Below are 23955 nucleotides of genomic sequence, written 5' to 3'. Positions count from 1 at the left end.
TATGTAACCATTGTATAATATTTATTTTTGAATTTTTTTGGTAGTAATTCTCCCATGAGAAAACTTTTTTTTTTCCCCATGAGAAACCTAAGTACTATTATTGGACAGATAATATATTTATTAATTAATTGCTTGGGATTTTTTTTTTTTATTTACTTTTTGGCATGTTCAGGAACATTTTGTGTTTTTTAGTGTTGCTAAAAATTTGTGACTTCACGTTTTAAGCTTATTTCAGTTTTTTTCTGCATATGGGTAAAAGATTTTAAATATTTTCCACACAGGTATTATTTAACAAGAAAGGGTGTTTTTGGACTGTGATGTACACACTGCAACATCAACCTCTTGTAAACCAGTTTTTTTTTTATACCTCTCTAAGAAAGCAGATCCCTGTTTCGGTTTGTAAACAAATATGAGCATACTTAATATTGAATCCGACAAACACTTTCTTGTCTTTGTTTTCAAGGTATTCGTTAAAGTTTGTCTTTATTATGGAGTTTGTCTGGATTTGTTAGTTCAAGACAAATTAATACCCCATGTAACCAGCTAAACTTTCTCCATTAAAGTGCCATTTGAAATTTGATCTCTGAAAGTGACTCGTACCGTATGCGTTTGTAGAGGGACCAATATTATAGCCTCCACAGGCTGTTGACTCTATGCAGAAACACTTGGTTGCTACTTTTTCTGAATTTCCGAATAACATGCTTGTTTGGCACATGCAAAATCTATATTGCTCCAATGAAGCTTTGAAAAGTATGAACAATATACACAAGGCAAATTAAGAAAACTGCTTCTGAAAATCAACATCCGGAGTTAAAATGGGAATTTATCACATTCTTTTTTGAGGTCGCAATCAAATTCTAGCCACCTTTCATAAAATATGTTCCTTGTATCTGTAGCTTTCTGTATTCATTCTAACTAATACACAACTTTTATGAAAACTTCCACCACATTGGTATGACATTCTAACCAGAATTGTACAACCAGCGACAACTACAAAGGCAAAGATAGTGACATCACCATCATGTATATTAGGATGACTTGTTTTACAATATAGATATCACCTTCATGCAAATCTCAACAGATTTTTGCTTTACAGGGTAGATGTAACAGATTACAGAAGCAACACAATTAGGAAAGAAAAGACTGTCTTTTATTTATTAACTTATGGCCAGTGAAAGCAATGAAGGATTCAACTCCTTCAAGAAACAGGAAAAGGGAATGATACAAGTATACGGGTTTAAAGAAGGATCTGAGAAACAAGAATGTAACTTTCTAGTCCTTGAGAAGTCCTAATCTCTCCAAAGAAGCCCGGATATCGTCGCTGGTGCAACCTTCCGCTGTATGAACAATGTTGGGACTGTCCAATGGCATGACATCTGATAGAGGGTAGTTTCTGTTTGCGTGCAGTTGATTCATTGCACTGCTAGAAACTCCCTTCAATATTACACTCTTGTGAAGTCCACCAAGCAATCCTTCATAGTCTGTGTCCCCACATTCTCCAACAATAACCACCATCTTTGATATCTCCACACCCCATCGAACATTTAAATACCTGAAGTATCGATCCAGTTACAAGTCATTGAGGTTGATAAAAATTGTTGAGTGAAAAAGAAAAAACTACACAAGCTTAACCACAAGTGCTGATGAAGAGACCCTTGATGCATCATACTGCAAGACTATTAAGTTAGATTGCACCAATTAAAATCTGCAAGGCAGTTTCAAGTCTAGATAATCATTGGTAAACAAGCCCTCCGCTTTGCTCACTAAGCAATTTAATACAGCAGCTGGAAGTTCAGACCTTTTTTTTTTTTGGCTAATAAATGAGGTGGTTTAACCTTTTATGCTTTTCATAAAAGAAAGTAATATTTTCAATGTACAAAGAAACTTGAGTTAGGAGGTGGAATATACTTTTTTAGGAAAACAATTCAACAAGATCACCTGTAAAACGTTAAGATTTCAGATCTCCACAACCTAGCTGTTGTTTTAATATGGCAAAGTGCTAAATCCACTTCTCAAAAAATTTCCCACAAAGATCCTAAACCATGTTGACCCAACTAAAAAGGCCTTTTATAATGATTCCCAAGGTCATAATCCAATCTAATGTATGAGTTTGCCCACCCCACCTTTTACCATAATTAGAATTAGCATCTACACTTTTTACAGCTAGCAGTGTTTTCAATAAATCAAGAGCTTGGCAAATTATAAGCAGAAGCATGTAATTATGGTCTATATTTTCTTATCCATGGATGTGAGTTCCATTCTGGTCTAATATTTTTCAAACATGGATGCTACTTTCTGAAAAATGAAAGTGAGTGTAAAGAAAGAAAGAAAGTAACTATCGTTGCATTGCAAAGGCAACCCAAGTTATGCAGCTTCAATTTTCTGAAGTACATATCAAACTGTAAAATTCAAATCATAGCAACAGTATAGACAAAAATCTCTTGACAAAGACCCAGCCTATTAAACATACCTGAGGGCTTGGGAACGAGATGCCAATACTGGAATTACATTCAGCCTGGTCCCATTTTGACAATAAATAACATGGCAACGTAAAGCCTGAATCCTAAGCAACTTTCGTAGCTCCTTAACAGGGGGAACCTGCAATGACATAATACATACACAATGAAAAAGAAGATTTCAACAACGAATAATCAACACTACTACACACTGTATAAGTGAAAACAATTCAATGAACCATTAATGATGAATCTGCATAGGTAAGTTCATTTTTGGAAAGAGAAAGACAATACTAATTCCATACAAGTCATTCACAATCCAAAAATGAGAAAGAATTACCACTCCTTGCTTTAAGACTTTAAAAGCATAACAGTAATCTGTTGAAAGTTGCTCAGCAGCAATAACAATATGTTCCCCATTCTCAGACTTCTTATCAGTTAGTGAAGTAGCCCAACGAACCAAAGTCTTCCTTAAACCTTCTCCACCCCATCGATATTCAATATGCGAGTGGTAATAAAAGTCGACCACAAATGGACCATTGTCTGAATTCAGAGATGAATAGTATAGATCACTGCCACTGTTACAGATAAAAGCATCAAAATCATTTGGACTCAAACCTCCAGAGACCAGAAATAAGTGTATCTCAGATATCGTCAATGATGTTGACAATATGAAACCTATAGATCCTTCAGTCCTTCCCTTTGTTGTGGCGTCAAAAATCTTTCTTGTGGTTTCAAGAAGATCTGTACTTGTATCACAATCCACAGCAATGACAATGAGATGTTTTCTTCTCCTCAGAACTGGGAACTTACCAGAACTGTTTTGGTCTGTGAATCCAGCCTTCCGTGAATCCTTTGAAATGCCCTTTGACCATGCCAAAACAGCATTTTCCAATTTACTCGAATTATCATTCCCACTAGCTCCACTCTTGTCCCCATCCAAAGAAAACCTTAAGTTCAAAGATAAATCTTGTATGTCTCTCAAGGAATCACCTGGTGAATCCGACTCTGAATTTTCAGCTCCATCGTCACTTCTTTGCCATTGTGGATGCCTAGGTTTGCAACTGGCTATTCTAGTTAGGTAAGTCTTGCAGTGCTCAGGCCATGAAAATAGGTGAATATTCTTTAACCCATTCTGCCGACACTTGGTCCAAAGCTGCTTGTCAGCAACAAGCTTTAGAAGAGCATCTGCAATGGACTTCTCATCATGGGGATCAATAAGAAGACCATTGTCAAGTACCTACAAAAACAACACCTCTGAGTCTTCCCACTACAACTCTTGCTTACATGAATCCTTTTAACCAATTTAATAAAACAAATAATTGGTATACCCGATGTATGTCAACAGGACCACCATTTTTTGTGGCAACAATAGGGAGACCATGAGCAGCAGCCTGTACAACAGAATAGCACAAGTTTACATTGGTTTTTAACAACATTTTAACTTATGAATGAATCTTGATATTTATAATAGATCACCTCAATCAACGTAAGCCCAAAAGGCTCGATGAAAGCAGGATTAATGAAAACACCCTGCCAAAAAAAGGGATAAAATCAATACCAATCAAAGACTTAGCATTTACCGTGAAATTCCAAGGCGTTTGCCAAAGTATCCACAGAAGTATAAATGACTTACAACTTCATATGAAACTGATCTACCAAGTAAAAATGTTTGTTGTGGGTTAATGTAGAACATAATTCTTTTAACCATGTGAAGATAGGCTAGCAAACTATTTCAAACCATAGTGCCATAGGATAAAACCAGAAGCAGAAGAAACTTTGTTTAGAAGACTAATATTACTATTTAACAGCTGATCTACAATATTGAAAACTATAGAAAAGTCAGCATCAATTCTTCACATGTATTGGTACATAGATGCCAAAATAATCAACTTCTTGACAAGAATGTACAGCACGAGACAAACAAACAGCATAGTTCACACAAGATGATGGCATGCTAATGTAAGGAATGCATGGTAGAAAAAGCTGCGAGAGAGGAGAGGCGATTTGTGTAGAATAGTAAAGAAAAATATTTCAAATAGTTCATCAATTTCGTATCCAAGCCAATACCTTTGTCTTTGCTGCTAGTCGATATATGTCAGGAACATCAGATTGTTTGTGGTGTTTAGGGTATGCAACTTGCCCATACAAATCATATTTGTCAATAAGCTTAATTACTGACAGAAGGACAGAAGCATTTGTGCTCGACATTTCATCAATTCCATCTCGATTACCCATAATTAATGTCTGCAGAGATTTTGTTTTTTTTTTTTAGAGAAAAAAAAAATAATAAAATTGCTAGACCAGGGAGCTAGACCAGCAAAGCCAATTAAGCTGATAAACACAATCGTCATCAGATGATAAAACATACAAGGTTAGCAAGCTCCCTCAGCGGACGACATTCCCCAAATGCTTTGACCAAAGTTGTGATGTTCTTCTTAGGATCTGGTCTAGCAAGGGCAAGAATCATAGGTTTCCGAGGGTTGGTAAAGAAGCGCATGATCTGCATAATAACATGTTTAGATTGACATCGATTCATTAAATTCATAGTTTGAAAAATCATAATCTTTGAAAAATCATAATCTTTGTCCTTGGCTTAAACTTACAAAGAGGAACATATGAAACTACTTATCAACTATCGTTCTGGGAGATAAAAGTAAACGGATAAGGAATAACCAGAACCTCGGACCAGATAGGAGGGTCAGGAGTAGTTTGATGCTCCTCGTTTGTCTCTACTTCACCATCCATATCACCATCTTGTGGAACAATATGATGAAACTCCATTCCAGGAGGAATTATCTGCAATGAGCAACAGAATATTTTCAATGAAACTAGCTAGATATTAACCAATGAACTGATTACACCACACAAGAAACAGTAAACCATGAATAAATAGAATTGTCAGAAGGTACTTCAGAGTTCAGACCAAGAATGTAAAAATAAAAAATAAAAAATAAAAAAACAAAAACCATGCTTAAGCAGTATTCCCAAATCAGACAAGATATCAAAGTCCAACCACGTTTTGATATCAGATAAGCCACATAGAACATATTAGTCATAATGCCAGTGGTGTTCACATCTATAGCAAAGAATAAAGGTTATCCCTATTTCATACATGGTGTGTGAACATGTGAGCATTTGAGAGAGCAAAGAGGAAAATTGACAAGAGTTATTATACTGTCTTATATACACATTCAAAATTACAGAAGTTATAAGCAAAGGTTATGGATCCAATCTTTCAATAAACACCAGAATAATAGGTTGTTTTCAACATTGACAAGGCAGCTTAACAAGTGTGTCAAACACTAGCCTGAACCGCCATACTAAATTACTCTACCTAATATCCTAAAGACCCACTTGTATACAGATATCAATCAAAATCCATGTTACTCAATATGCACTAAACTATTCAATAGCACTAGTGAACTAAACCAAATGAACTTAAAACCCTCTACCTAGCTTTTGGTATGTGTACCAAGCTTACCATAACAGGGTTGGTCTACTGGTTCTGCCAGCTCTAAACAGGTCATCTAGAAATCCATTTCACAAGAATACCATAAAGACCATAGCACTTACCGCCATGCGTGGCATAAACCTGCCATAACAGCTCACATTACGCTTGATCCTTGCTCGGAGTTTACGCTGCAGTATTGGATCAAAACCATCATACAAACGCCATTGCTCCTCTATCTCCTGTCTTGTGCTGGTTATGACTATTTCAGAGGCATCAAGGGATAACTCCTCTGCCTCTATACGACGCATTATTTTGTATGTTGAGTTTATTTCATCCCTCGAAAGACGGCCTTGTTTTAATAGCTGTTCCAATTTATCTCGACCAAGTGAGTGTCCAGTAAAGAGCATTGGCACATTCAAAGCACCAGATAGAAGAGCAGCAGAGTCACCAGCATCTGCATAGTGGCCATGAATAGCAACAGGCCAGACTGCTTTCCCACCACCAATTTGTTCACCCAGAACTTTGGACATTTGTATTACATGATTCATTGCACCATCAACAAATTCAGGGATGTAAGGCCAGAGAAGTTCTTTTGCAACATATTTATCTTTTGGACCAAACGGTACACGAATGATATAAGAACCACTGCTCTCACCCATCTCATCCACGAAACTTTCTTGATTTCTTGGAGTAAGCATCTCTGTGGGCTCACCATAACTCCAATCTACATCTGGTGATGATACTTGTCTTGTTAGCAGATCAACCCGATATACTCCAGGCATAGAGCCCAAAGCCCTTGCAAGTTCCACAACATATTTAACCTAATAGGAACAAATTTTATGATTAGATGATATACACACAACAAAACGTATAAGAATTGTCTTACTACTATAAACAGAGATATTATATGACCAGAAATCAAAATGAAACAATATCAGTAGCATCAGAAAAAAACATAGAAAACCAACCATTACCTGCCCACCGGTATCAGAATCACGGCCAAGCTCCATATTTTCACCCCTTATTAGACCATGGAGGCTGCAAGGATACTTCTTCTTAGAAACAATTATAAATGATTATAGAACAGAGAACAGTATATAAATCTTACATTGCAGGGACAAATACATTAGCTACCATCAAGCAAGTTAATTTTTGAAGTTCCCTTCAGCAGCTAGGCACTTTTTTATTTAGAAAATGGTCAAAATGCTTCTTAATAGATACTGAAAACATGATCTTATTAAGGTAAATTGTTAACCAGATGCTCCATATAACATGAAATCACCAACTAATCATTTTATACTTTTCCAACACTTGAGAGTTCAGTTCATACCTTATTAATACAATATATAGCTTTTTCCCCTTCTGTTGACTAGCCCATGTCTCCATTGCATCAACAGAGTTAATCCTAGGCAATCTGCCTCTGGTGCTTTCACCATGTGCTGATATGTCACTCACTATATCTCCCTTCTCACCCTCTGACAAGTCTTCAGACATATCAGCAGTAGCTTCCCGGCGGCCTCTTTCTCGTTCAAGACGACGCTTAGCGATCCTTTGGACTTCCTCTCCCTCAAGCTACATAAGAACAGACAGAATAGTTAATCATTCATGATGTTTTCCAAAAGAAAAGTCTGACCTTTCAACAAGAGGCACTCAACTACTGGGAAACCTTAAGACCATAACTACGTAAATATAGCATATCCATTCCATTACCAGCCAGCTACTATGTAACATAACCTAGGCTGCAGCAGGAGCCAGAACTCCATGTGGATAGTAGTACTCAAGGTTTATATACATTCTATGAGCTTAGATTTGTGAACAAAAAAAATAATAATAATAATTATTATATAACTGTATCATAACAGTCGCTTGAGAAACCAAAATAATGGCTTTTGTTAATACTAAGTAAAGCATGTGCAAAGTTGGAGAAAAATAAATAATCAGGGGTCACCGTATCCCTATTACAACACTCTACATAAATTTAAATAAAAAAATAATAATAATAAAAATTGAAATTTTGGTTCTAAATTTATGCTTTCAGTTGACAAACAGAACTTTCTCTTCTGTAACTAATTTCTGTGATATAATTAACTAAGTGGAAGACCCAATAACACGATTTAATAAGAAATTCTAAATGCAACTTGCACAAGGATAAAAAGTAGAAATAAAATTAGACGGGGAAAAGCGATTTACTTCATCTTAGTAAATTTCGTGTCAGCATTGTGAAAATGACAAAGAATATATTAAAAAAAACATTGAAACCATTTAAATTACCACCGCAATTTGGATCCCTTCCAAAACCCAAAAAGAAAACTTTTCCACCGACCCGATCAACTTACACACACACACACACACACATATTTATACATACATGAATGTATTACCATCAAGTAAACAGCTTATGCATCAAAAATTCCAAAAAAAACAAATAATAATAATAATAATAATAAGACGTCAAGGATCTTACTTTCGACCTGGTAACACTTACAATATTAGCAAAAACCAATCAACATTCCAAATTTTAAAAGACAGCTAGCCGGAAACGATTAACAAACAAATCAAACTTAAACTTGAAAAATCAAAAAAAAAAAAAAAAAAACACAGAATCGAATCAAAAATCCAACCTGTTTCTTCTGGCGAGCCAAATTCCAAATCCTCCAGCACATATTCTCCAATCTGGTATTCCTTTCCTGGGGACTCCTCGTTGCCGCAGCCTAATCATATCAAATACCCCCCCACACACCACCACCGTATCCAAACAAAATCAATCAAACTCAGAAAGAGGCTGAGAGTGAAGAAAAATCAGACGCCACCCAATATAAAGCCAAAGCATGAAATACCAACCTTAACCCATGAACGATGAAGATCGGTCTCATCAAAGCCGGTGATGACCTCCTCCACGAAATATCGGGTGGGACTGAAATGGCCTCTCTCCCTCAGCAGCAACGACGATTTCACGTCATCGAGTGCCGGACCCACGTCCAGTATCGCTTCCAAGTAGCTGTTTATCCAGTCGTTTCCGGCCATTTTTTTTATTTTTTTTTTTTCAGACACTCCGAGTTCTAAAATTCACAGTACGTGTATCTATATATGTATGTATGTATGTATATATATATATATATATATATATATTTATATATATGCACCGCTGCACCGCTCTCTCTGTCTCTCTTAATTTTCTATCTGTTTCAACCAGTACCCAGTTTAGAGAGAGACTGAGAGAGGAGGGAATGGAGATTTCATATGCGCTTTGCTGGGTAAAAAGTACTGAGTCTGTCCAGAGAGTTCCAGCTGCAGAAAGAGAATTTGGACACACCCACAGAGACTATGAGTGAGACAGAGAGCCTATGAAAATGGAGAGAGAGAGAGAGAGAGAGATAGAGAAGGAACGCCGTTTTTACACCCTGGGTAAAAAAGTAAAAACACTCTTTTTTACTTCCCACCGTTTGATCCAATTTCAATATGCTTCGTGATCGCATCTGCGTGAACAATAGTATCACTGTTTTTATTATTCTTTAATATAATTTTTTTTTTATAATTAATATTATTTAATTTATTTCTTTTTTAAATAGATAATATTATTTAATTTGAAAATAATATTATTGCCATCAAATGTAATAATTTATTAAATATACCTTAATTCTAAATTAAAGATTCCAAATAAATAAAATAATACCATTATTAATTTTTCAAAGAAATTACTAATCTTCACAACCACCATTAGTTTTAATACCTGTTAAATATGTCCCATTGGAATAGTTTAATGGCAAATGCATTTTTTTTAAAAAAAAAAAAGACAATGATTCCTACATATTAGTTTTAAGTAACCGTCATTTGGTAAATTTTAAAAAACAATTTATAAAAATTTATATTCTTTAACAGTCATATTTAAAAAGCAATAAAAGATTAACATTTAAGATTTTAATTTTAGTTTTTCAATTATCAATTCTTAAAAATATCAATTTTAACCCATGGTAAAAAAAATTAACATCATTCTTACTTTAGATTTATGGATATTTTATTAAGAAACATTATAAATATTTTCTACCAAGTTGCTTATGCCGATGGATTCATATTAAAAAATTAATCTTCAATTTTTTTTTTTTCTTGTCCACATATTACAAGCAACAAGCATAATCAACATTTTTTATTCGTTAATTTTTCATTTAATATTTTTTATCAACATTTATTATAGTTGTAATAAAAAAAATTATGTTAAATATTTGGTAGCATGTTACATATAATTATGAGAATAAGTGTAATGTACTTTTTAGTAGTTATTTATCATAATAATAATTAAATATTATTATTTATTAAACATTTAAATTTTTGAATTATACAATAATTATTAATAATAACTTATCAAATACTTAACCAATTTTTTCTTCAACACAATTAAAATTAATTTTTTCGGAAGCTACAATAATACCAAACTAAACTTTAAATGAACTATCAACAAATAGCAAATTGTTATATTATATTTTATAATATAATTGTAAATCACTTATTCAATTAATTGGGAAACAAGAATAGGTATAAAATCTGTGGTTGTCTGTTTTTATGCATTTTAGGTTTAATGATTTAAGCAGAAAGGACAGGAAAATGTTTAGTGATTAGAAAAAGAAACCACAGAATTATTCTGGTAATATACGCTAGAGGTGAACAAGCCCCATACTCAATGGCAACTATATCCTCTACCTTCGTTTTCATTGTCTTTTTGTTATTATTATTATTGTTATCTGACTTTATAAATACTCACAGTATTAATAATGCGTATATATATTTTTCAAAGTACTTTTATATTCCCTTTCTTACAAATCAGCTAAAAATTAATTCGATATAAGAGCTTGTCGTCTTTCCTTTTCAAAGATGACTATTATTTCCTTATTTTCTAATTTTTCTTTTTACTTCAATGGAATGTAAATTGTAAAAATAAATATATTATTTAAACAATAAGAATTATGTATTAAAATAAATATCTCATTTAAACGATAAGAATTATGTATTAAATAAATTGTTTTTTTAATAGTAATATGTAGAATGTATGTTAAATTGATATGATCTAGACATTGTAATGATAAACTTATACTTTTTGAGATACTGTTTAAAATGTAATTTTTTTCTTAAAAAATAATTGTTTCAAAAAAAGTTAATATAATATTTAATCAATTAATAGATAATTTTTATTTACATTACTATTGGAAAATAATTTTTAAAATAACTGTCACTTATATTTAAACAATATTAATTTTTTTACCATGTGCAAGGTATTCTAAATTTACTATTGAAGATGTTATAAATATTTGTTTAATTAAATGGGAAAAATAAAAATACTATAAATTGCAAACCATCATTAATTCTAAATTATTCATTTATTTTTTCCAATGACAGTTAATATAATATGAAGACGTATATGAATAAAAATATAATCAATTTCAAGAAGTATCAAATTCTTTCCATGGCAGATTTATTAAATTATCTAGGCGAATATGTCCTTTTTTGTTAATAAAAAACAAGGAAAAAAAAAAAAAAGAAGAAGAAGAAGAAGAAGAATACGTCTTGTTGGCAACTCACCAAAATTGTTGTAATAGAAAAAGCAATTGAATATGGATTTTTTTTTTCCTTTTTTTTTTTTTTTTGCCCCCTCTCAATTGAACATGGTTAGCAATGCTTTCTCAGTGCACATGAGTTATTATACGTATATATATATATATATATATATATATATATCAATATCAATTTTGCTATAAAATTTATGGACGCTTTCATTCTCTTTTTTTTTTTTTTCTTTTTTTTGGTTAATAAAAAATAAAAAATAAAAAGAAGAAGAATAATATGTCTTGTTGGTGACTCACCAAAATTGTAGTAATAAAAAAAGCAATTGAATATGGATTTTTTTTCTTTTGTTTTTTTGTCTCTCGGTTGATTATGGTTGGTAATTCTTTCTTGGTGCATATGAGCTATATATATATATATCAATTTTGCTATAAAATATATATACACACTTTCATTATTAAAAATATATTCAATATATTAAATATAACTCATCCACAATAATAAATTATATGTTTTAATTATATATAATTTATTGAATATAACAGTGATTTCCATGTCATGTCCGTTATACAAAAGCCATATATGTGTTTTATAACAAAATTCTATATAATATTAAACAAATAAAAAAAAAAAGAACAAAGTATATTTATTGTATTAATAAGGAATTCTAGATCCCATTATTGGTATGCATGACAAGAAATATATCAGGAACATGCCAAATGCCAATTGGAACACCTAACGAAAGCATGGGCCCTACTTCTGCATTAATTATTCTTAATTTCTTATGGTAAATACAAAAAGCAATACCTTTTCCTTTTCATTTTTGTTTATTATTACAAGTCAAGCCAAATACTATTTGGGCTTTTCTCAATATTAATAGGTTATAGTTCTCAAGATAATTTCACTTTAGTATATTTAGATTTCTTTAGGTTAGCTTTCCATGGAGTAACATGTTAATTAGAAAAGTATTACAGTAAATATGTCATTCATCACCATTTGTGTAAACTAGGCAACGTGGCAACTAACACAATGTTTCTCAGTCTCACATGCTTTAGTTGCTACTTTTTCATTTTCATATAGATTTAAATTTGAAAACTTAAAAAAATAATAAAAGCTAATTATCACCGATAGTGATACAAGGCAATGCTCAAATCTTAAAGTTACATTTAACTTGGAGCTTGACAGATGTTAAAGGATTTATAGATTTTTATGGAATTACATGGATTACTAGAATTTATAAGAATATTAGGAAATCATTAATTGAGAGATGGGTATTTTTATTCATATTTTCACTTCTAAAACCTTATAAAATCCATGAACATCTATTACTTTTTAAATCATTTAAAGTTAATGATTTTTTAATATCTCTATAATTTAAAAAAAAAACTATAAAATTCTTATTAAATATATATGAATTTTAATATATTTTTATAAAGTTAATTAAAATATGTATTAAATATCTTTTGATTTCTCTAAAAGTATGAATTAAATACCTTCTAATTTGTATAATTTTTTTTAAAATTTAAATTAAACACATTCCTTTTAATTTTTGTAAAAATATGAATTGAATACCTTTTAATTTGTATAAATTTTTTTAAATTTACATTGAATACAGTATAAGACTTTTAATCTCTTTTAATTATCTAATGAGCTTTTGAGTTTGAATTTTTTTTTTCCCCTAATATATCACGTGCCTTAGATTTATGACTTCCCAATTATAGGTAGCTTACTAACTAAGTCAATCTTACTTTATTTTATTATTTATTTTAATTAAAGTCAAACTTATTGCAACTTGGCAGGAGCAATTTCACTAAGATCAAGATTTGAATCCTTTAATTGGAGATGTATTCTCAATACTTTACGCCACTAACTAAGCCTACAAATAGTTTTGAGTTTGTAGTTTGAAGTTTGTTTATGGGCTTCATTTAAGAAGTACCAAAATTTGAAGGAAAAGTGATTATTGGAATTTAATTTCTCTAGAATTAGTTTTTGGGAATCAATTTGTCTCTATGTTTGTTAATAAAATGAAAATTAGGATTTGTAAGTAATTAAATTTAATTTTATATAATAAATTAAAGATAAATTTATATTTAAAAAAAATTAAAAAAATACTTTTCCAAAATTTTTAAAATGACACATCATAACTATTTTTCTACATAGATGTGTATCTAATTCTTTGAATTCATACTTTTTTTTTTTTGAAATAAATATCTAAATATAAAAAAGATATTACTTTCACAAGAAAACTAAATTCCCATTAATTTTATGATTTACCAAAGGAACCATAAAGTTAATTGAGCTTAGATACATCTCTTTTTGTGGGAGCTACCTTGCACAATAAATCACATCACTTTTTATGGGAGCTAATATTAACTGTCATTTTCCACGCATGAATTCAATTATAGAGGAACATAAAAATACTAACACAAAAATGTTACTTCTGGTTTAGTAACATTCTTTTGAGAGATAAAATGTGAATGATAAATGAATTATAATCATTTATAATAATAATAGTAAAGTATATATATACATATATATAGTCTCCCTCATATTCGATCAACTTAATTACTTTATCATCGGGCCTTTCATTGTAAAACATAAGATTACTTCAACTTTTAGAATTTCAAAATAATAAAAAGAAAAAAAATAATCTACTATAAATTTATTTACATATTAAAATTATATTTGAAAAAAATATTAAATATTTGAAAAAAATAAACTCTATCAGGATCCGATAAATTATAATAAAATTTAAATCTAAATTTTAAAATGATCTACTATCTTATAATAAAAGATAAACTATTAGATCAACCTAATAGAAATATATATATATATATATATATATATATATTTATCGAACTGAGCCCCAATTTATAAACAATTTGATATGGTCTTTGAATTTGGTGTTTTTTGGTTTTCGTTTCTTTAATCTTGTAGCTAGTTTATTTAAGCAGCCAATAGTATATATTAAATTAAGTAAACCTTATAAAAAAAATTGAAAATCAAAAATTACAAGACATAAAAGTTACCAAGCAAGCATTATTTAAATCATGGCCATAATTCTTGCATCATCTAATTTGTCCTCCAAACACTCCTCACGGGACTCAATTATTATTATTATTATCATTATTATTATTAAGATGGAATGCTTTAGGTTTTAATGAGGGCAAAGATGGTTGTTTCTTTGAAGGTTTTGTCTTCTTGTTCTTTGAACTTTTTTGTAATTTTTTTTTTCTAATTTTAATTTAATTTGCTTGTTTGAACATGTTTGTGTGGGGGTGCCAGCCTAGTTGGATATTCTAATTGTCCTATTCTTTCATGTAATCTATTATTATTAAGATGGAATGAATCTTGGGATGATTGTTCTAAAAAACCAATAGATATGGCTCTAAACAGATGACAATTCGCAGCCTAATTTTTATATCTTTTTTTTTTTTTAATTTGGTTTAACAGCTGATAAAATGTTATTTTTTACAAAATCATTTATTCATGTACTTTTATGATTATTATTATTATTATTTTTTAAGAAGGCTAATTTTTATTTGGTTTGGGGCACAAGTATATCATTTCTTTATTTCTTTATTATTATATTTGAGAAAAATAATTATTAAAAAAAATGGAAAATGATTAACATAATAGGTAAGAAGATCAAAATTTATATTATTCAATTCTAATTCTAATAACAATAACACTTTATTTATTATTTATGTTTCAAGTAAACAATTCTTCAAGTCTAAAATCTTATCCAATTTTCCTCTGGCCCTGGCAGAAACATTTTATGAGGAAATTTGATCTTTGTCCCGTTCAGAACGATCCAATATAGCATTTATGTTTACATGTGAACCTAAAAGTGAGTGGAAAATCAAAATTGTGCTTTTTTGTCATCCTTAGTATATTGAAAAGTGCAAGTGTTCTTGATCTTTAGCCCATGTTTTGGATATGAAATCGGCTTCTTCCGCATGTAAAACCAATTACATAAGTGCAATTTGGATAAGGAAAATTATTAATACCCACTCAATGAAAGGTCCATATTTAACACACATTCTTTTCTCCTCCGACACCAAATTTGTTTCTTATCCTCTTGGGGACATGTATGAAATTGGTGCAATCAATTTGTTTCTCAATCTTCTTACCAAAGGTGATAATAGATGTCGTTCTTCTTAATTAATGCAAAATTCTTTATTTCTCCCAAAAAACGAAAAAAAAAAAAAAAGGTGATAATAAAATAAAACAATAGACATGTAAAGTATCACAAACCACTACCAAGAATAACTCTATCCCGAACGGACAGCTTGCTAACAAAGTCCACTATTTTTGGAAATTTATTGAAATACAAAGAAACAAAAAACCAAAAAAAAAAAAATAATAATAATAACCAAAGTACAATGACTAGGAAAGCCTATTAGCATGGTCCACTAATAATAATTATAATAGCCAATTATTAGGAAAGATGTCAGGTTTTTTATTTATTAACTTAAACCAGGTGAAAGCAACAAAGAGATTCTTCTATTTGAAGTAACATAACTTATAAAAAAAATTTTAAAAAAAATAAAAAAAGGAAAATAAGAAGTAGCTTTCTAGTACTTGAGAAGTCCTAGTTTCTCTAAGGAAGCTTGAATGTCTGTGGTGCTGCAGTCCTCAGCTGTGTGCATAATATTGGGGCTGTCAAATGGCATGGAGTCTGATAGAGGGTGGTTTATGTTATCATTTCTACAAATTCCTTTCAGTACAACAGTTTTATGGAGCCCACCTAATAATCCTTCATAATCTGTGTCTCCACATTCTCCAACAAAAACCACCATCTTTGAAATCTCCACTCCCCATCTTACATATAAATACCTAATGGTCAAGTATCGATGTATGTTTTCAGTCATGAAACTTTTTTATCAAAGTTATAATAAACTTGACGAGAAATGATGATGAAGTTGCATATGTTTAACAAACTGAGAAATTATCAAAGTACAGATGAGTTTATGACGACTCAGGAAGAGAGTTTGAAATTCAGATAAATTAGTACCAAATGCCGGCCCCAGAACGCCCATCAAATGATTGGTTAATTTTGCATGCTATTTGATATGAAAGAGCACAAAGAAAACCATAGAACATGTGAAACCACATTAACATCCTAAGCCATGCAGCTTGAATTTTCGTAAGTATCCATAGCAGAGAATTAGACCCGCAGAGCATTACCTGAGAGCTTGACAACGAGATGCCAAAACTGGAATGGCGTTCAACCTGGTACCGTTTTGACAATAAATAAGACGGCAACGTAAAGCCTGAATCCTCAGGAACTTCTGAAGTTCATTAACCGGCGGAATCTGCAACGATAAAATAAGGAGAAGAATGAGCAAATAAAATGATTTCTTATGGTGAAAAATTAGCAATGTCACACCAATTACCATTCCTGGCTTATGCACTTTAAAAGCATAACAATAATTCGTTGAAAGTTGTTCAGCAGCATCAATAACAATCTGTTTCTCACTCTCATCTTTTGTATCAGTTAGTGAAGCTGCCCAATCTACCAAAGTCTTCCTCAACCCTTCTCCACCCCATTGATGTTTAATGTGTGAGTGGTAACCAGAGTCAATCACAAAGGGACTGTTTTCGAAATTCGGAGATGGATAGTATAGATCACTGCCACTGTTGCAGATAACAGCATCAAAGTCATATGGACTAAAACCTCCTGGGAGGACAAGTGAGTTTATCTCGGACATGCTCAATGATGTTGACAATATGAACCCTAAAGAGCCTTCAATCCTTCCCTTTCTTGCAGCCTCAAAAATCGTTCTTGAGGTTTCAATAAGACCAGTAGTGGTATCACAATCCACAGCAATGACAATGAGATCTTTCCTGATCCTCAGAACAGGGAATTTATCATTGCTGTTTCGGTCTGCGTTCTCTACGAAACCAACCTTATGTGTATCCTTCGAGATGCCATTTGAAACAAAGTCCTTTAAATTACTTCTTCCATAAGAATCATTTCCTTTGGATTCTATAGAGTTGCTGTTTTTCTCACTGGTTCTATTCTTTTCTTTATCTAGTGTAAAGTTCAAGTCCAAAGATACATCTTGCATATCTCTCAAGGAATCAGCTGGTGGATCAAATTCTGAAATTTCAGCACCATCATTACACCATTGTAGATGCCTTGTTTTGCAACTGGCTATTTGAGATAGGTAAGTCTTGCAGTGCTCAGGCCATGAAAATAGGTGAATATTTTTCAACCCATTCTGCTTACACTTTGCCCAAAGCTGCTTGTCTGCAACAAGCTTTAGAAGAGCACCTGAAATAGACTGCTGATCATGGGGATCAACAAGAAGACCATTGTCAAGTACCTGCAAAAGAATCACCCCTGAGTTTTGGAAAATGTAGAAGAACTTCTTCCTTATACAATCAATTAGACCTGAGAATACTTATACCCGATGTATGTCAACAGGACCACCATTTTTTGTGGCAACAATGGGCAGACCATGTGCTGCTGCCTGTAAAACAGAATAACACAAGTTACACTCATTTTTAAATTCTAAACTATGGAAAAATACTCTTGATAAACATTGAAATAAGTACCTCAATAAATGTGAGCCCAAACGGCTCAATCAATGCGGGATTAATGAAAACACCCTGCAAATGAAAAGGGTAAGAATGAAAATACTAGTATCCTGCATGTTTATGTAAATGGGAAGATAAGAGGACTAACTTTCTAAAGACATGGCATCAGTAGATAAATACAAACCAAAATATGTTAAGCTTCAAAAAATGCACTAAGCTGGTACAAACCCAAGCAACAAGCATAGATGACTCAACCAGTTTCATGGAAATGGACCTACTAAATTACAAAATGTTTGCTGTACTTATCTGTCAGTAATTACACTTTTAGTTAAAAGAATAATAGCCGTTACCTTTGTCTTTGCTGCTAGGCGATATATGTCAGGAACGTCAGATTGTTTGTGGTGTTTAGGATATGCGACTTGTCCGTACAGATCATATTTGTCAATAAGCATCAACACTGACCTAAGAACAGAAGCATTTGTGCTCGACATTTCGTTGATTACATCTCGATTCCCCATAATTAGTGTCTGCAAGTCGCAAAGAACATGTAACAGAAGCAAAAATGGCCAGAGTTTGAAATCCAAATAAGCTAAATCGGCACAATATTCAAGAATAACTTTTGGTAAGAAATACAAAGGCTTCATCTGATCATGATTTTAACGTACAAGGTTAGCAAGCTCCCTCAGTGGACGACATTCTCCAAACGCTTTAACCAGTGTTGCCAAGTTCTTTTTGGGATCTGGTCTGGCAAGTGCAAGAATCATTGGCTTGTGAGGGTTGGTAAAGAAACGAATTATCTGCATAATACCAAATTTTACGCTGGTGTCAATTTGATCAAATGCAAAATAAAAATGATCAAATCTCTAGCCACTGATAGAAATTACAAAACAAGATACATGAAAAGAGATTAACCTCGGACCAGATTGGTGGGTCTTCATCTTTATCTATTTCACTATTCATATAACCACCTTGTGTAACAATGTGATGTAATTCCATTCCAGGAGGAATTATCTGCAGAAAAGTACGGAGTTTTCAGCTTTGTTGTATAAAATTAATGTGAAAGTACGTAGCAAGATGATTCTGTGGTACCAAGCAAAAATTACTACTCAAGGAACTTGGCCTCTTGAAAAAGCACAAACAATATGGCAAAGTGTTCCTTCTTCACTCAGTATCCAATTTAAAGGGCAGATAGGGAAAATACATAATTATCAACTATATGTTTTCTGTACAATTTCAAATCGAAATAAAGGCCACACACCAGATTCTACCTTGGCATAATATATAAATCAAGCTTAAGAACAAGGTTTGCTTCTTGGTTTTTAAGATAATGGACAGAAAGAACCATCTTACCACCATGCGCGGAGTAAATCTTCCAAAACAGCTAAAATCAAGTTTAGTCCTTGTCCTGAGTTTCATTTCCATTGCAGGATTAAAACCATGATACAGTCGCCAGTGCTTCTCTATTTCCTGTCTAGTGCTGGTTATGACTAATTCAGAGGCATCGAGGGACAACTCTTCAGCCTCTATACGTCGCATTATCTTGTATGTGGAATTTATTTCCTCCATGGAAAGACGACCTTGTTTCAAAAGCTGCTCCAACTTGTCTCGACCAAGTGAGAGTCCAGTAAAGACCATAGGTACATTGAGAGCACCAGAAAGAAATGTAGCAGCTTCACCTGCATCTGCATAGTGACCATGGATGGCAACAGGCCAAACTGGTTTCCCACCATTGATTTGGTCTCCAACAAGTTTAGATGTTTTTGTTATGTGATCCAATGCAGCATCAATGAATTCTGGGACGTGAGGCCAGAGATGTTCTTTCGGAATATATTTATGTTTTGGACCAAATGGTATACGAATTATGTAAGAACCTCTAGTACTGCTGCTCTGATCACCCATCTCATTGTCATCCATGAAAGGTTCTGTATTTGATTGAGTAGTCAGCTTCTCTGTGGGCTCACCATAGCTCCAATGTACTTCTGGTGAGGATATTTGTCTGGTTAGCAGATCCACTCTGTATACTCCAGGCATTGGTCCCAAAGCCCTTGCAAATTCCACAACATACTTAACCTATAGCAAAGAATAAAATCACAGCATTTTGTATCTGCTAAGAGAAGTCATGACACTTTTTGTGACAAACTAGTCAAATGTGATGTTGATGACATCCTTCTTTTGGGAAGATAATTGGCTTAATGGGTGAAGCCATTGAAGGGAAAGTTTCTGGTAACTTCAAAATCAATTGGAAGTTGAGAGTTGTGGATGGCATTGAGAATGGTGTGTGGCAGTTGGATAAACTTGAAAGCTTGGTTCCTCTTAAGTTGAGACGGGAAATTGTGATTCCGGTCTCGGATCATGCTGGTTTAACTGACAAAATCATCAGGAAATGCTCTTCGAATGGTTTGTTCAGTGTTGAATCTGCATACTGCTTTCTAGATAGCATTTTGGACAACAAAGATATTTTGCCTTGGAGTTGCATCTAAAAACTTGTGGTATTCCTCGAGTTAGCATGTTTTTATGGTTATTAGTTTATGACCATGTTTTAACCAATGTAAACAAGTTTAAAAGAGGGTTATGCAGCACTGGTATTCGTGCTATTTGCCATAAAGAGGAAGAAACTTTGATTCATGTAATGAGTGATTGTAGGATGGTTAAGGGCACTTGGCTCTCGCTTGGGATTTTTCGTATAGATCAGCACTTTTTTTTCATACAGTTGGCAGGATTTGATGGCTTTTAATTTGATAGGTGAAATGACTTACCATATTATGTCTCAGAATTCTGTTGTAAGTTGGAATGCTATATTTGTGTGTGTTGTTGGCTTCTTTGGAAGTGGAGATGCAAATTCTTTTAGAAGTTGGGTTTTGCTAGTCCTCTAATCCGTGTTTTACAATTAGTATCTATGTGCTTGATATGCATACTGTTACGTAATTCGTGTGGGAATATTAAACAATCTTGCGGTTATATTGGAAAGCTCCCGAGGAAGGGTTTGTCAAATTGAATACTGATGGTAGTTATAGTTTGGCGGGTGCTGGTGGGGTTTTGAGAGATTCTCATGGCTCTTGGATTTCTGGGTTTTTTTGTTAATCTTGGAAAGTCTAGCTACATTGTTGCAGAAGCTTGGGGTATGTTCTATGGTTTGAACTTGCAAAAGAGTTGAAATTGAGCAAGGTCCAAGTCGAATCTGACTCCTCCCTTTGATTGTGTCTTTATTGAAAATGGTTTGGAGCCTTCTCATCTATGTTTTGGGATTATTGAGAATTGCAGAGAAATTTTTAAGCAGCATCCTCAATATTCTATCAAGAACATTTTTAGAGAATGTAATGCTGTTGGTGATAATCTTTCTAGGCCTAGTTATAATTTTAGTTTGGGTTTTCATGGTTTTGATAATCATGCTAAAGGGGTTGATCTTCCAGTGTACTTTGATTGTATGGGATGTTTTTCTTCCACCAGTTGTTAATATAGCTTCTTGAGCCTCTGGCTCCCTTTTCTGATTTAAAATAATAATAATAATAATAATAATAAATTATGTTATTGTAAAGGTTAGGAATCACAAAAGTAGTTGTGTTGTGACTAAAAAATAATTTTAAAAAAATATGCATTTTGTTAGAATAAAAAGTTTTCATTACTGTGTTTTGATTAATACTTTTAATCCCAAAGTCTTTGTTGATTAAAAATAGTCACTATTATTTCTTCTGCTTTTGTTGTTAGTGATATATGTGTGTATTAATACAGCCAAAATATTACAGTACCTGACCACCAGTATCAGAATCACGACCAAGCTCCATATCTTCACCCCTGATCAGACCATGAAGGCTGCAAAGGATACTTTTTATCAGAAACACTTTCAAATTATCAAGCACACACCATATCATATCATATAGTAATCGTATATTTTTATTTATTCTTCTTCAGTATGAAGTTATCTTCAGCGGCTACTCTGTTTTTGCTAAGACACAATTAATGGCTTATGGCTTCTATTATTAGAAACTGAATCAAAGCATAGTTTTATACATATATATATATATATGGCGATCAATATTATTAGCTAGATGTAGTAACCAATTCAGTTTCATTCATAATTATGAATTTAATTAGAATTTGGAAGACCAAATTAGAATTGAATTGAATCCATGCCTTATTAATACAATATATAGATTTTTCCCCTTTTGTGGATTAATAGAGTTTATAATAGGAGGTGGTAGTCTGCCATTAATGGTACTTTCACTATGATCAGCTGATGTGATATCTCCCTCCAGCAAGTCTTCAGAAACATTGTCAGCAGTATCTTCAAGGTTGCCTCTTTCTTCTTCAACATGATGTTTGAACTTCGCTTTGCTGCTCTTCTCTTCTTGAAGCTTCATATATAAAGAAGAACTTCATAAATTATAACAACATAAATTGAATGGTAATACATACATACATGCATACAGAATTGAATGGTAGTGCATACATACATAATTACATGCATACAGAATTGAATGGTAGTGCATACATACATGCATAATTGAATGGTAACACACACCCACCAACTCACATACATACATACATACATACATACATACATACATACATACATACATACATACATACATACATACATAAACAAACACACACACACACACATACATATATAAGTACACACAGCCACATACATACATACATACATAAGTACACACAAATACATACATAGTAGTTAAAACACATGCAAGCAGTACACAAATGGTAAATATGTACTGAAACATATCAATTAATATATATTATATAAACCTGATGGTGAGTATAATTTTTGTGGAAAGGTGATAGAGCCATATTCCAAATCCTCCAGCACAAATTCTCCAGTCTGGTATTCCGATGGCGGCGAGTAGTTCTCCTTGCGGCAGAAGCAGCCTGAATCCATGAGCAATGGAGGTCGGCCTCACTCTCATGGAAGGCAGCTATGACTTCCTCCATGAAATAGCGTATGAGACTCAACTCTTGGCCTGAACTGATTTCTCTCTCACTCTGAACCAACCAACTATTACATGACTTGGAACAAGAACACATGTCAACTATGGCCTCCAGGTAGCTGTTTATCCGTTCCTTTCCTGCCATCAATTTATGGAATTATATTATCACTAACTAGCCGCTTAATTTTTACAAAAATGGAGATTTTGAAAGAATGCAAGTTACAGAATAGAGAAAGCTATAGCTCTCTCTATATCCATATATATATATATATATATATATATATATATATATATGTGTGTGTGCGTGTGTGTGTGTGTGTGTGATATGAGCAGAGAGATTGAAGAAGCCTCTCGTTTTATAGAGTGCTTGTGATTTGTGAATGAGATGATGTTCGTTTTGTGGGCCATATGTATGCATGCATAGTCATAGACCAATGATATCGTGGCATCACATTAAGAAATAAGTAAATAAAAAAAAATCCAGCTTAATTTTCTTAAAACCTCCTTTAAACTGCAAATTAAATTGCGATTGAGGTTGTTCTAATGGTATTGCCCATTTACAACCAAACTTTTGTGGTCTGTCAATATTACATTCCTTCTTCTTTTTATATTAGAAGCATATTATAATTATCCTATTTAAAAAGAAAATTTTGAAATATATTGTAATTATGAAAAAAGAAAAATAAAAATAAATAAAAATGAAAACCGCAAGTCAAACTCCCCTATACATAATTAATTACCATTGATATTTCCTCATTTTCATTCAATATTGATTTATTTTTTTGGTGAATTTTCTGTGCTTTTACAAAATTATTTTTTTCAAAAGCTCCTTGGTATTTAATTCTTAATAATTAAAGGTTTAACACTAAAATTCAATATAATTAAGCTTTCTGTTATATTTTCTTCTTCTTCTTCTTCTTCTTCTTCTTCTTCTTTTTTCATTTAAATATTTGACCCTTACAAGAACATGAACTTAGTAATATATATGTGCTTTGAGCTTTAA

General features: G+C 32.4%; 2 protein-coding genes across 3 annotated transcripts; both read right to left on the bottom strand.

Moving 5' to 3' along the window:
* Positions 1–991: 991 nt before the first annotated feature.
* Positions 992–9243, bottom strand: LOC125420704 (probable sucrose-phosphate synthase 1). 2 transcript variants are annotated; one of them, XM_048467559.2, is made up of 13 exons: positions 8752–9243; positions 8532–8621; positions 7241–7482; positions 6885–6948; positions 6033–6731; positions 5133–5255; positions 4828–4959; positions 4527–4703; positions 3936–3989; positions 3788–3850; positions 2797–3696; positions 2471–2598; positions 992–1552 (listed from the first exon to the last, which is right to left on the bottom strand). In XM_048467559.2, the coding sequence occupies exons 1-13, from the start codon at positions 8932–8934 to the stop codon at positions 1273–1275; spliced, it is 3135 nt and encodes a 1044-aa protein (XP_048323516.2). In that variant the 5' UTR covers positions 8935–9243; the 3' UTR covers positions 992–1272. The 2 variants fall into 2 exon arrangements, with proteins under 2 accessions (XP_048323516.2, XP_048323517.2); XM_048467560.2 differs by having other exon boundaries at positions 5139–5255; positions 8752–9242.
* Positions 9244–15904: 6661 nt separating this feature from the next.
* On the bottom strand, positions 15905–23295 carry LOC107427961 (probable sucrose-phosphate synthase 1). Its single transcript, XM_048467558.2, has 12 exons — positions 22774–23295; positions 22141–22361; positions 21756–21819; positions 19360–20079; positions 18922–19020; positions 18675–18806; positions 18360–18536; positions 18028–18081; positions 17880–17942; positions 16863–17795; positions 16654–16781; positions 15905–16302 (listed from the first exon to the last, which is right to left on the bottom strand). Exons 1-12 carry the CDS (start codon positions 23095–23097, stop codon positions 16041–16043), a joined length of 3177 nt encoding a protein of 1058 aa, XP_048323515.2. The 5' UTR covers positions 23098–23295; the 3' UTR covers positions 15905–16040.
* Between the last annotated feature and the right edge of the window lie 660 nt (positions 23296–23955).

The sequence above is a fragment of the Ziziphus jujuba genome, chromosome 1, assembly GCF_031755915.1.
Source record: "Ziziphus jujuba cultivar Dongzao chromosome 1, ASM3175591v1".
NCBI lineage: Eukaryota > Viridiplantae > Streptophyta > Magnoliopsida > Rosales > Rhamnaceae > Ziziphus > Ziziphus jujuba.
This window is presented reverse-complemented; position numbering and strand designations above follow the sequence as displayed.